The sequence below is a fragment of the Hemibagrus wyckioides genome, unplaced genomic scaffold, assembly GCF_019097595.1.
Source record: "Hemibagrus wyckioides isolate EC202008001 unplaced genomic scaffold, SWU_Hwy_1.0 Contig13, whole genome shotgun sequence".
In the NCBI taxonomy this organism is placed as follows: domain Eukaryota; kingdom Metazoa; phylum Chordata; class Actinopteri; order Siluriformes; family Bagridae; genus Hemibagrus; species Hemibagrus wyckioides.
Genome location: NW_026690773.1, coordinates 298,399 through 314,055, shown reverse-complemented (window position 1 = coordinate 314,055; position 15,657 = coordinate 298,399). Strand labels below are relative to the sequence as shown.

Sequence of the window (15,657 nt, the reverse complement as noted above, 5' to 3'; positions counted from 1 at the left end):
CTGGGGGTTTGTTAAATGTTTTGTTTATATATATTAAAAATTGAATAAAAATATTAAAACCAAAACATCATTTTAACATATTGTGCTAATGCCACATTTAATTTACAAGCTGTTGAGCATGCTGTATATCAAAGCTTAAGATGCATCAATGATTCTTCTAATTAAATGTATAATCACTTACATGTCCTCCTAGCAAGGGGAGCTTTCACTACCCAGCCGATCGAACAAGGTGCTTTTGTCTTGGAGTAACAGGACTGAACCCACTTCATTGAAGGAATGCCAATAAAGACACTACTCTAAAACTCAAAGTACATTTCTGTACAAACTGAACAAAAAAGAAAAAGAAAAAAATGGTGATATGCTTGTTTTTTAGAGATCACAGGAATTTTGATTAAGACGTCAAGCAATCTGGTTGAGTAGCTGATGAATAAATGAAAGCAAGATCTTTAAATTACATATGCAGGATCATTTTTAACATATTTTACTGTTAACAAATCAATAATTACCAGATAACAGAAATACTATTTCGAATCACTTAAATTTATGAAAATGTATTCACTTCAGTTTAAATAATAATTAATTATTATTTAACTGTTATTAATTAATTAAAATTAATAATTTTAATAAGTGTATTTTTTAATCCACTTTTATTATTTTATTTAGTATTGATGCATCCAAAGAAGATTCATCTTTTGGAAGAGTAGTGAATGACAACCAGAAATCCCCAGATAATAAAGTTGTGTACTAAGAAAAGTCATTGTAAATGACAGGCCACATTTGTGTCTATTCGCTGTGAGGAAAATAGAAGCAGGAACTGAAATCAATTACAACTATGGTGATTACAAATGGTCATGGTGCATAAAGGTTATCAGTCAAGGTGAGTCATTTGTTGATGGGAGTTATCCTGACACTTATCGCTTTTTGTCCAGCCCTGATGTCTCTAGCCATTCTTACACACTTAAGTTTCTAGTGTTGCCCTTGTTAGGCCCACCTAAATGGATTAATATCTTTTATTGTCTGAACTGTCTTCACACACACATTCTTGTTTCTAGTCTTGCCCTTATGGGGCCCAACTAGTTTGGACCTCACTTTATATAATTTGGTCAACATTTTTCAGTATCAAAACTTGACTTATTATACATATAATTGTATGCATTCTGAGCTAAGGTATTTTTAAGTCAATAACATTTTGAAGTCAATAACTTCAAAAACAGACAGCAACAACACCTGACCAAATGGCTCTGACAGCATCAGTAAAATATTTTTTATCCTTCTTTCTTTTTATTTCTTTTAGCTGCATATGTTACCACAGCTTTTATTATGTCTGTGGTTAACTGATAAAAAGTTGATGTGGTTTTTAAAACGTCTTGCATGTGTATATAGCATTGTTATGTTTCTGTAAAGTCTTTCACTGACTCTGTATCACTGTGCTATATCTCTTAGAGCACAGTAATAGAGTGCAGAATCGAGGAGCTTTAGACTTCTGATAGAAAGTTCAGTAGAGTCGCTGCTTGGTTTTGACTCTAATCGACGATTATCAGAAGGGCTCTGGCCAGTACTAGACCTTGCGCCTTTATACAGTAAAAACAGTGGAGCGCTGTTAGGATATTGTTTGTACCAGTAAAGCCAAATACGATCACTGCTGCTTGACTCATATGAACATTTCAGAGTAACAGTGTCTGTTTCTTTCCTGGTAATTCTGGCAACTTCATCTGTCGGCCCAATTTTATCTGCAAAACTGTATTGATAATAATAATGATAAAATAATAATCTAATAAAGACATTTTTCAAGTATTTTGTAAACAACCATTTAAAAGACTGTTGAATTGATACTTCAATACTTTGCAATCAGTTAATATAGTGACTTAACTACTGAAAATGAATTACCTGTAACAAGAGTGAGAATCAGTGGTATGTATCTCACTATGTACAGTAAGTTGTATAGTTGATCCATTTCTGAACACAGCTCTGTGAGGATTCTGTATAATAGTGCTGTATGTGCTGAACTTTACACGAGAGAACACATCTCTAGAAGACACATTAAAACAGTAGTGCACATCAAATAAATGAATATATATATATATATATATATATATATATATATATATATATATATATATATATATATATATATATATATATATTTTCCTTAACTTTTAAATGCCACAGTTCAATATTTAAAAAGCTAATTACATTGTCGTGCAAAACCCCTTGAGCTTTTCCACATTTTGTCATGTTACATCCACAAACCTGAATGTATTTTATTGGGGTTTTATGTGATAGACCAACACAAAATGGTACATAATTCTGAAGTGGAAGGAAAATGATAAATGGTTTCAGGGGCATAATTTCCACTGGGGTCCTCCCCCCTTTTCAAAATCCCTGGAGGAGCAGGACCAAGCAGGACACAGAGAGTCTGTCTGTGGAGCCAGGAGTCCAGGAACATCACGTGCACACTCGCTAAAAATATCTCACTGAAAGGTGTAATGAACAGGCATGGCGGTTGTGGCACAGTCAGCAATGAAACACTAGAAGCAGCACCAGATGACTTTAATGTCATCATGGATGAAAAGAAAGAAAGGAGATGTGAGTTGGTTGATTCAGTAAATTAGCTCAACATTAAACATTGAATACAATATATTTTCATACCATGAAAACAAGTTCACTTCAAACCGTGCATTTTCTGTCAGCAATGTATGACAAGCCGACCCTGGATGATAGTTCAATGTTAGACTCAATATAATCATATTATTAACAATTATTAATCATAAGATGAGGTGGATAGTTAGGATACATAGAATGTATCCATGAGTGGATAGATGTGATTGAATGGATAGATGGAGGACAATGTTTATATTTTTTTTATGTTTGTGAGATTGTGTGCCAATCTTGCATCCTGTGTACCAAATAAGTAGTGTATCTATTGTGTTATCAATGTTCCCATCCTTTTGGATTACAGAAGTAAGGAGTACAGATGGGTATTCCTACCCTGCTATAATACAGTGTTAGATGCATAAAAATGATCTACAGTATTTTAGGTATTTGTGATGCACAAAAAATTAGCACCCCCCCCCCCCCCCACACACACACACACACACTTCTCAAACCAAAGTTACACCCTTGAATGGTTTTCAAAAATTTTTACATTTGTGCATTTGTGTTTAGCCCGCTTTACTCTGATGCCCCCTAACTAATATCCAGTGGATCCAATATCCTTTAGAAGTCACCTAATAAATAGAGGCTGTGTGTAATCTCAGTATAAATATAGCTGTTCTGTGAAGCCATCAGAGAGATGGACATTAGAGATGTTAGAGAACATTAGTGAACAAACAGCATCATGAAGCCCAAGGAACACACCAGACAGGTCAAGGATAATGTTTTGTAGAAGTTATAAAAAATATCCTAAGATTTGAACATCTCACAGAGCACTGTTCAATCCATCATCCGAAAATGGATAGAGTATGGCACAACTGCAAACCTACCAAGACATGGCCGTCTACCTAAACTGACAGGCCGGGCAAGGAGACCATTAATCAAAGAAGCTTGAGGCCCATGGTAACTCTAGAGGAGCTGCAAAGATTCGGCTCAGGTGAATCTATCCACAGGACAACTATTAGTCATGCACTCCACAAATCTGGCCTTTACGGAAAAGTGGCAATAAGAAAGCCATTGTTGAAAGAAAGTCATAAGATGTCCCATTTACAGTTTGCAACAAGCCATGTGAGGGACACAGCAAACATGTGGAAGGAGGTGGTCTGGTCAGATGAGACCAAAATTGAACTTTTTGACCTAAAGTACCTACAGAGCTAGGTAAAACTGTTAATGCTCTGTGATTGGCTACTTCCAACCCTTCCAGCCAATAGCATGTCGTAATGGCTGTACTGCACGTACGTGATATTGGCGATGTTCATTAAAATAACATTTATATTGATATTTTGTTGATTTTACTTGTATATTTATATTACAAAATTAATAAACTAGTTTTTTCTTAATAAAAATTAGCCGTAAACACTTTTGCTGGATTTTGCGAGGAGTTCGAGGGTCTGCAGATGCAAATTAGTTAAATTAGTTCCAAAGAAAAGTTCACGGATCAGTAAAGTGAGAAATGACATGAACAAAATCGTGAGACGCGGATCTGTGAGGTATTACTGTATTATATCCCTTCCACTTCAGAATTATGTGCCACTATGTGTTGGTCTATCACATAAAATCTCAACAAAAACCTCTGTGTTTATGGTTGTGTCAGACTCTGCCATGAGGGGTTATGTTATATGTTCATGAGGGGTCATGAACCTTAAAGGTTCATGAAGCTCTACCTCACAGCATCACATGACTGTCACCAGTGTTGCTGACAGATTTATGGGGAACCTGTTATTTTAATCAGATCAGACTGAAGGGTAAACAGTAGTTATTCAAATTGGATTTATACTTCTTACAATTTAGTCTGAAGTGGACAGTTGTTTTATCTAAACTGGTATATCTGAAATTATCTTACTGAGATTAACCATGGCAGGTGTTATGATAATATTTGTGCAGTATGTATGATAGAAGAACAGGTAGAGCCTATATCACAGAGGGTTTATTGTGAAAAGTCCTGACTACCAAGAAAAAAAGTTTCCCAGTTGTTTGGATGGCAATGAGTATACTGATCTTTTCAGTATACTCATGCTGTTTCAACCAGATCTGCAACACCTTGATGTATGTGCTTCATCCACCATCTCTGGGAGATGTGTGGCCCCATGACGTCTCGGAGCTGCATTCGGTTTAGGTTGCAACAACTTGTAGTTACAACTACAATTCAAATTCAAATACAAAACTAATGCTAAAAAGCTCAATGTGACTATTTTCACATGAGCCATTAACCACCACTGTGGAGTGTAACCTGACAAAGAAATTAAATACCGAACATGGACACAACAAAACAGGTGGAAATTCCATTTCATGCTGGTGATTATTGTTTATTGACATTATTATTATTTAATTTCTTCTAACATCTAATATCGGAATGTTATCTAGAATGAATACAGCATTTGATTTATGTATCAGTATTAACAAATAAAACATTTGGGTATTGGAATAGTATAGTTTGTTTCTGTGGTACTACAAAACCTTTACAGAATGCTGCACTTCAACAGGGGACCTGTCAAGCTGGTTAGATATTGTTTAATTGATTTTAGTTCAGCTACTGAGCTTGATAACCTATGTACATTTGGTGTGTCAGGATGGCTGAGCAGTCACAGTCTCCCTTGGAGGTGTGGGTTTGAATCCCTCTTCTGACATTGGGTTCTTTCCTTTGTGTCATGATCCTGTTCAGAAAGCAATTCTGTGGGGCAGTGGTGGTTTAATTGGTTGTTAATTAGTTGATCAGCAGAAAGCCTCATGTTGGGTCCCTGAGCAAAGCTCTTTACCCTTTAGAAATGTTGTATCAAGGCTGACCCTGTGCTGTGACCCAGTTTCCAAATGGGATAAATGAAGAAAGAATTTGATTTGTGACAAATAAAGGCTTTTTCTCTATATATGTATGAACATAGATGTGAGAAAAGTACTCTTTTATTTTAAGTTCTTGAGGTGAGGTAGGAAGGTGAAGGGTGCTGTTGTCAGCTGTGTGCTCTGTGGCTATGAATTCCAGGTGGTGCTGAGCAGAGACAAGGCCGGACCCAAAGAAACTTGTGGGGCACAACAGGATTGGGGAACATCATCCTCACTTACGTAAATGGAAGCAATCATTATCACAGCCAAATGAACTCCATTATCTTTCTGTGTCAATATATATTCTTTAGGAGCCACAACCTCACCAAATATCATAGATAGGTACAAAGTATGATTGTCATGTGACACTGTGATTGAATGTATGTGCTCCTTAAACCTAGTTCACACTACAGGATTTTAAGCCCGATTTAAGCACGATTTGCAAATTAACGAGCTGGCCGACAGATCGGTCTGTGATCGTGGGAAAATCAGCAGGTGATCAGCGCTCGGCAATCTTTATGTGTGAACTACTCAACGATGCATCAAAGAGGCTCTCTGACACGTCGCTGCCACCTCGCAGACAAAATCCAGATATCTGGCATTTTACAGTAAATATCTGGGACGGTTGGCCGACTCGACACCACATCGTGTCAAATGTAGCTACGAACTCAATACAGCCAATGAGAGAGCAAGTCAACAGGTTGAGGTCACCGGAAGAAGTTGTTGTCAGATCGTGTGGTGTGCGACCCCCTCTTGTGGGTCATTTGCGAAGCGTCACGTAGTGTGAACACCACAAGGACAAAAAGACTTACAGTGAAATTATGTAGCCTGAACAGCAAAGCGATCTGCCGATGGTTAAAGTCTTGTAGTGTGAACTAGCCTTTACTCTGTTTCTTTATTTACCCATTTTTAGTTTTCATCTCATCATGTCTGTAGCTGTCCTCCTATAGGTGGGACTCTGTGGCAATCACCATTAACTGGGTGTCAGACTTGACCAGTGAGAGTGCAAAAACCCAAAATAGAACCAAAAGAGAATGAGCTACCAGTTTAAAATGCAGCACATTGTTTCAGACTCTTGGTTCAGTGTTAGCATGCTAGTCTGATGTTTGTTTGTTTGTTGCTTGTACTTCCTTTTACACTTATATTACCTCCTTTGGTTCAAAAACAGGTAAGACTGTGTGTGCACCTACATTCCACCATGTAACTATTTTTTTTTAATGTCTAGACACATTAGCTTAGAGGACAGGTGTCACTCCTTGTGTTTCTTGCTAGCTTAGCCTAGCACCATTAGCTAGTTTTTGATTGATGATATGGCAGTGAGATTTGTTATATTAAATAGAGCCTAGTGTATAATATTTTTTGGCAGCGTTCATTTGTCCATGTTATCTCTCATTGGTGAGACTAGCTTCTTTGTTGTTCTGGTTTTATGGTTGTTATAATTCAGTCAGACCACAATCTTAAACTGATATTTTTGCACTTACCCAAGGTTTTTGCTTCTCTGAAAATCTTACAATGATTAATTAGTATATTTTTCACGTGAACATATATTTTTGTATTTCTTGATTGGATAGGATAACAACCACTTTCTAAGGTATTTCAGTGAAGTTTGGAAAAACATCTGATTATCTTAATAGACAATACTATCAAAGATTGTGTGTGTAGTTCATTGAAGGTCAGAGAGACCCTGATGTTTCTAGTATTTTTTTTATTTATTTATTTATTTATTTATTTATTTATTTATTTATTTATTTTTAATCTGCTGTAGGTACTTGTGCTCTGAGACTCCATGCAGTTTCAAATATTAAACACTGGTACAGCTGTTCAAGATGCTAGCAATATATTTTCCTTAATGTAGTGATAATGAGGGAGATGCGTGCTCTGTCTCTGCAGGAAATTTAATTGCTTATGGGATTTTCTGGCCCATAAAAGATTCTAGGTGATTTGCATCCCAAGACCCCATGTCTCCATAATCAGACCAGCAGAGGAGCAATTTCTCAAAATGGCATGTCAATGCAAAATTATCCATAGATCTACTTTCAGTATAACAAACCTGTTACAGTTTTTGTACAGTGCAGCTGGATCTCCTGTCACTGTGGGCTGCAGAGCACAGTAGTATAGAGCAGCGTCTGATACAGCAGCAGAGGAGATGATCAGATCCACTTGTTTAGTTTTATCATCAACTTTAACAGACATTCTTGAGGGATTGTTGGGACTGATTGGTGTTCCTCTTTGGTGAATATACAAAAGGAACTCGGGTTTAGATTTTGAATATTGCCTGTACCAGTGGAGGTAGTTGTTTGTTGAACTTGTGCTGGGTTTGTATTTGCAGGACAGAGTAACATTGTCACCTTCATCTACAGCTTTATGAGGCTCTAAAAGTGGCTCTATTGAATCTGCCATGGAGTCACCTGTCATAGAGAAGAGATCATATTAATTTTAACCTTTTAAATAATCAACAGGAAATACTTAAGTCAGACCCACACTCTGCATTTTCACACTGCATCACCACACAGACTAATATTTAATATAATATAGTTAATATTTCTGCAATAACAAAAAGTCAATGTTAACTCACCTAGTGAAAGGCACAGATACATGAATATAACAGTGAACATGATGACTGGTCTTAGCTCAGTGAAAATAGTGGAGATCTTTCTGTAATCTAATATGTTAACACCATAAAGCTTCAAAATTGCTCCACCCCACAGCATCACATGACAGTGTCACCAATGTTGTTGTCAGATTGTTGATTCTTACTGAAACATCCTGGCTTTACATTCAGCCTCATATGGGAAACCTGTCCAGAGGACATTTAAGTAAACACATACTGAAAGTAGGAAATTAATGTATTCATGTAAAAATGATCAATTTAATCTAGTAAAAATCTTATCTAATAATTACATTGTCAGTATTTTAATTATATATGTTAGTGATGTCTCTAAATTAGAGAATTATTGTATAAACACCAGCAGGCAGATTAATGTTAGAAACACTAAGTGGAAGAGAATCAGGTTTAATTGAGAAAAAGGAATATTTTTTTACTTGATAATTAAGGTTTAATCTCACAATAGCATCAGAAGAAGAGAAAGAAGAGTAAAGGCAGATTTACAGATAAGTTTCCAGTTTTCAGTGTTTCTGACACAGCAGGTGCTTTTGTTTGTCACAGAAATGACATTAGATGAGTATTTATTCTTATGACAGTTTAGTGTTAAGTGGACAGTTGTGTTGTTTAATCAGAATGATATCTCTGAAATTAGCTTAGGCACTAAGAGTAACCAGGGCAGGGGTTAGGATATTATATCAGCAGTATGTATGATAGAAGAACAAGTATACTCTATGTCACAAAGGTTTTACTGTGAAAAGTAGCTTCCATCATCTCAGAGAATGTGAGCAGGTTGTGTGGTAGTGTCTCTAGTACTTAACCCACAATAAGATAAGTAACTGTGCCATCTTGTGTTCATTGAAGAGAAAAACCTTAACTTGGACAAAATAAAAACCTGCAAACAGTTCATACAGCCATACATATATATTCATACTGTGGATTAGTAATTATATATTAGAACTTACATTTAAATTATATTTACAACACCAGGTTACGTTATTTAATGTAAAGCACAAAAAGAAATAATAATAGAAAACTAAAAGGAAACAGATGTTGAAAACAGCTGTAAATCTCAACAACTAAACTGAACTGGCCATTGAGAAATACTTTATGTCCACATGACATACTTCCTTTCCTATCAGGGGATTAAACACACACACACACACACACACACACACACGCACACACACATTATTATTTGCTGATACTTTACTTATGGTTTGCTGATAATAAGATAATCCTTAGTTTTGAAGATGATCTTCTGTTGAGGTTAAACTAACCCTAGGAAAATTTGCTAGGAGAAATTGCACTTCTGTGTGAATGAGTGTGTGAAAGGGTTTGTGGAGTGCAAAGGACTGACATCCCATTCAGGGTGTTTTCCCACCTCATGTCTGGGACAGACTCTGTATCTACTATGACCCTGACCAATAGAGAAAAAGATAGAATCCCCCAAAAGGACATGTAACTTTCTCTAAAGCATTGGAAGAGCTGCTTTCAATATAACAAAACTGTGTGAAAGTTTTTGTACAGTGCAGCTGGATTTCCTGTCACTGTGGGCTCCAGAGCACAGTAGTATAGAGCAGAGTCTGATACAGCAGCAGAGGAGATGATCAGATCCACTTTCTTATTCGTTTTATCTTGCTCTTTTTTAAGGTGTATGGACAATCGTGGACAAGGTGGTTGAGCCTCAGTGACAGTTTCAGTGCTTTCAAGAATCAGCAGCAGAAACTCAGGTCTTGATCCAGGTTTTTGTCGATACCAGTGGAGACTGTAAACTGATCCAGTATATGTGCAGGACAGTGAGATGTTGCTGCCTTCCATTGAAAATACATTGGTTTGATCTGGTTTAATGTTATTGTCAGCAGCCTCTGCTATAAAAACATTACAACAATATTGTGATATTTTAATCATAAATGACACATTTCACATGGAAAATTACGTCTTATAAATTAGAAAAAATAATATTTTGTGTGCAGTGTATATGACTTACCAACATCAGCAAGAGTGAAAAACACCACGAAGAGGAACAACATTGTTTTCCTGAGTGTTTAGTTCAAACCTCTAGCTTTAGAAATGAATGTCAGTGTTACTATTTGATGTACATCTCCACCTCTAGCTCCACCTACTTGTATTTATGTATATTCATGACAGATCTGCTGTTCTGAATACTGTTTATATAAAGCTTGTAGAAATATTTTTGTATTAATAAAACAATGTGGCCCTGAGAAGCAATGGATTCACTCGTACCATTTACTCAATTTTTCTGTGATATTTTGACATTAAAAGTTACAACACTTGTTTTTGGGTCTCTCTCTCTGTCTCTCTCTCTCTCTCTCTCTCTCTCTGTCTCTCTCTCTCTCTCTCTCTCTCTCTCTCCTTTCTTTAGTAGGTGGTTTTTGGGATTGCACTGTGTGACACTGATTTTGGAATATGGAAGAAATATTTATACAAATACCTATGTCTTCATAGCCCCCATATACACTATATTGCCAAAAGTATTCGCTCACAAATCCAAATAATCAGAATCAGGTGTTCCAATCACTTCCGTGGCCACAGGTGTATAAAATCAAGCACCTAGGCATGCAGACTGTTTTTACAAACATTTGTGAAAGAATGGGTCGCTCTCAGGAGCTCAGTGAATTCCAGCGTGGAACTGTGATAGGATGCCACCTGTGCAACAAATCCAGTCGTGAAATTTCCTCGCCCCTAAATATTCCACAGTCAACTGTCAGCTGTATTATAAGAACGTGGAAGTGTTTGGGAACGACAGCAACTCAGCCACGAAGTGGTAGGCCACGTAAACTGACGGAGCGGGGTCAGCGGATGCTGAGGCGCATAGTGCGAAGAGGTCGCCAACTTTCTGCAGAGTCAATCGCTACAGACCTCCAAACTTCATGTGGCCTTCAGATTAGCTCAAGAACAGTGCGCAGAGAGCTTCATGGAATGGGTTTCCATGGCCGAGCAGCTGCATCCAAGCCATACATCACCAAGTGCAATGCAAAGTGTCGGATGCAGTGGTGTAAAGCACGCCGCCACTGGACTCTAGAGCAGTGGAGACGCGTTCTCTGGAGTGACGAATCGCGCTTCTCCATCTGGCAATCTGATGGACGAGTCTGGGTTTGGCGGTTGCCAGGAGAACGGTACTTGTCTGACTGCATTGTGCCAAGTGTAAAGTTTGGTGGAGGGGGGATTATGGTGTGGGGTTGTTTTTCAGGAGCTGGGCTTGGCCCCTTAGTTCCAGTGAAAGGAACTCTGAATGCTTCAGCATACCAAGACATTTTGGACAATTTCATGCTCCCAACTTTGTGGGAACAGTTTGGAGCTGGCCCCTTCCTCTTCCAACATCACTGTGCACCAGTGCACAAAGCAAGGTCCATAAAGACATGGATGACAGAGTCTGGTGTGGATGAACTTGACTGGCCTGCACAGAGTCCTGACCTCAACCTGATAGAACACCTTTGGGATGAATTAGAGCGGAGACTGAGAGCCAGGCCTTCTCGTCCAACATCAGTGTGTGACCTCACAAATGTGCTTCTGGAAGAATGGTCAAAAATTCCCATAAACACACTCCTAAACCTTGTGGACAGCCTTCCCAGAAGAGTTGAAGCTGTTATAGCTGCAAAGGGTGGACCGACGTCATATTGAACCCTATGGATTAGGAATTGGATGTCACTTAAGTTCATATGCGAGTCAAGGCAGGTGACATACTTTTGGCAATATAATGTATATCTCTTTCAAATACTGCGGAATTTGTCATTTCCATGTTTTTTTAACAGATGTTGATAGTAGCTGTAAAACTTAACAACTCCACTGAATTGGCCATTAAGAAAGTCTTGTTGTACATCCTGTCCTAACAGGGAAGTAAACACACAAAATTACTTTAGATTTTCTTAAATACTTGATTATTAATCACAAGATAATATTTGAAACCTCTTCTTCTTCTTTCGGCTTTTCCCTTCAGGGGTCTCCACAGCGAATCATCTCTCTCCACCTATCCCTATCTTCTGCATCTTCAACACTTGCACCTACTAGCTTCATATCCTCATTCATTACATCCATATACCTCCTCTTTGGCCTTCCTCTTTTCCTCCTTCCTTGCAGCTCCATGTCCAACATTCTCCTACCAATATACTCACTCTCCCTCCTCTGAACATGTCCAAACCATCTTAATCTGGCCTCCCTACCTTTGTCCCCCAAACGTCCAACATGAGCTGTCCCTCTGATGTACAGCTCTTCCCTTGGCACCCTGTCATATGCTTTCTCCAAGTCTACAAACACACAGTGCAACTCTCTCTGACCATCCCTATACTTCTCCATCAACATTCTCAGAGCAAAAATTGCATCTGTTGTGCTCTTTCTGGGCATGAAGCCATACTGCTGCTCACATATTTCCACTACCTTCCTTAACCTAGCTTCCACTACTCTTTCCCATAGATTCATTGTATGGCTCATCAACTTTATCCCCCTATAGTTGCTGCAACTCTGCACATCACTCTTATTCTTAAAGATCTTCTCTACACCTCTTCTCCATTCCTCAGGCATCTTCTCACTCTCTAAAACCCTGTTAAACAAACTAGATAAAAATTCCACTTTCCAGGAAATTCCAGGAAGTGATGCTGTTGGAGCATAATTTTACACAGATCATCACTTCACAGTATCAGTGACAGTGAACTGAGTCACTAATACAACACAGAACTATTCCACTGTTGCTGATCAACCCACTGCATCTGACTTCACCTCTTAAACATATCTTTTGGAGTTAGAGGTCAGGGCTGTGTCTCAGGACTCTAATAGCAAAAGACACAATAACTCACAATACTTTATACTTTGATACTACCTTTTAAAACTAAGCACATTTCCAGGTTTTTTCTACTTTATTTCGAGTAGAAATTGGAATAGAAAAGCTATACTTGTATTCAGGCTGTATAGGTAACAAGAGGTTTTGTGTTTTGTTAGTTGATATTTCTGAACTACTGTATGAGTGCAGCATTTGATTCTCCAAGCTACTGTTATAACAGACATAGCAAGTGTTAGCTTACTAGCTAGTTATTCTCACAGTTATGTCAGAGAACAAACAACTCCTGAAATAACTTAATACATAACATTTACTGTCACATATGACAGGTTACAAATAGCAGTGGTAATATATGCCTTGAGAGATACAAGGTAACAAAAATGCCTAAAAGGACCATTTCTGTGTTGGAAAACAAAACAAAATTCTCACTTAGAAGTTTCCTAAACAGACTTGCTTTCTTTTACAGGTTCTGCAGATGCAGAGTCTCACAGGGTAACAGACATATTCCCAAAACCCACAGTAATTATGTGCTGAAGTCTATTAATATCAATGTCAAAAGCACACTGGGTCATCAGACTACTGGACATTCTTATTATTCAAGACTCAAGACCAAAGAAACATATGTTAAATACATCAGTTCCCAAGCACAATACACACAGAAATAACTGTTCATCAGAATTAATATTTAATGTCATTATTCCTGAAATAGTATAGCATTTTGGGGTTTTTCTGGCATTTAATTTTTACACTGTCATTTACTAAGCTAGCTAAAGTCAGTGGGCTAAAAGCTGCCACCACTGGCTATGAGACCTGCACTTAGTGCTGTGGAGACTGAGCAGAGAAGTCTTTTCTGTTCAACAAGGCCTTGTGTTTTAGTGAACTTGCTAACTTGTGCTGTCAGCTCTTGACTGATGACAAATAACATGCAACACCAATATATATATATGTTGTATATATGTGTTGCATGTTATTTGTGATCAGTCAAGAGCTGATTAAAGATTAACATTTACTTTTAAAGGATTTGTTTTCTGATTATTCAACCAATAAATAATAACAACATATGTAAGAGGATCATTATTGGATTTCAAAGCAAATCAACATCAAGGTCTGAGAATTAAGAAAGTACTGTATTTGAATGAAACAGGTAAACATCTCCCCCTGCTGAGAAAAACATGCAGCCTGACTTTTTGTACAGTCTGTTTGAGTTTTGTGTCACTGTGGGCTCCATGGTGCAGTAGTACAGTGCAGAGTCTGATACTGCAGCAGGAAAGATCTCCAGATCTACTTTCTTGTTCGTTTTGTGAAGTTTGGTGGATAGTCGTGGGTCAAGATGTTCAGCTTTAGTGACATAATCTGTAGATTTCTGAATCAGCAGAAGAAACTCTGGTCCTGATTGAGGTTTTTGTCGATACCAGTGGAGATAGTTAGCTGAATCATCATATGTGCAGGTCAGTGTGATGTTGCTGCCTTCACTTGAAGATATGATGGTTTGTTCTGGTGTAATGCTGCTGTCAACAGCACCTGCTATAAAACATTGCAACAACATAAACATTATTCATTACTTAAGGGTGTTAATTTTTTTAACTGAATCATGTTTAGGTATCAGGTCAAATCTCCAGCATTCACCTAAAGTTTGTGTATAATATAAATGACTTACCAATGTTTTTAACAACTATGAAAATAAAGAAGAGTAACATGACTGTTGTGTCTCTCTTGCAGTAGGTATAAATGGCAGGATCTCTGTGAAACTTTCTAAACTGTATCTTACCACATCTAGCTCCACCCACTTTTACTTACTCATAGTCATGTCAGTTCTGGTATCATAATGATCAAAAAAAAGCAATGAATTTTCATAATAGAATTTATTGAATGTTGTTTACATCTTTTAAGGCTGATTTTTACTAAATATAGTGACAGTGACCCTATCACCATCACCTTGATCCTGGTCAGGTGTTTACTGAAGATTAATGAATGAACCCTTTGTGGATTTTAGTTATGTGATGATACACATATTAATGCAAATTGTAATTCGTCATATTAACATATCTGTGTCACAGCCTGGGAATTATGTTCTGTAGACTAAATGTCCCATTTTCTAAATAGGTCAATAGGTCAGCTCTAATCCACATGAAGCCTCTCACCAAAATGCATATAAGATGCTCAGTCATTTGAATTGATGTGCTCCCTGTGCTAAAAAGAGAAATGAAGTAAATGAAATATGAAAACATCTTGGAACTAATATGAAGTGTTACATCCGGTGAGGTTGTGTTGTATATTCTGTCTTATATGTGTTTAGTCCTTCAGGTTGGTCCCCTCTGTACTCTAGCCCTCCTTACTGCTTCAGCTCCAGCAGTTAACACTTCTGCCAAGGCTGGGATGGAAGCCAGTAACCCCAACTTCAATGCTCACTTGGTGTGTTGTGCTTGCGTGTGTGTTGAGATTCAGTGTTGTGTTTTACTGTTCTGATTTTGACCTTTGCCTGCCTTGACTACAAGTTTGATCTGCTTCTTGTTAATCGTTGCTGCCTTGTGTATATAATCTTTCTTTGCACATGTAAATATTGAGACATTGTATGTATTCACTGGCACGAGGGCTTTTTTTTGTTTAGGTCAGATAGCTAATCTCAGTTTGTTTCTGTTTTGTTATTTTTGGTCTTGGTCCACCCTGAAGTCTTCCCAGTTCACTGTGCTGTACATATCACTACATCACAATATATCACCTTAACTCACTGCTGTGGCATCACATACATGTTCTGTTCTACCTCCTATATATATAACCCTGTGCTATTTCT

The 15,657-nt window shown here is 37.6% G+C and overlaps 1 gene segment (V, D, J or C); it reads right to left on the bottom strand.

Moving 5' to 3' along the window:
* The window catches only part of LOC131349809 (T cell receptor alpha variable 12-3-like), a 59,672-nt gene extending 51,562 nt beyond the window's left edge, over nucleotides 1-8,110 (bottom strand). The window contains 2 exon segments of the V gene segment in view: nucleotides 7,595-7,877; nucleotides 8,045-8,110. Of these exon segments, the coding sequence occupies nucleotides 7,595-7,877; nucleotides 8,045-8,084 (323 nt within the window).
* Between the last annotated feature and the right edge of the window lie 7,547 nt (nucleotides 8,111-15,657).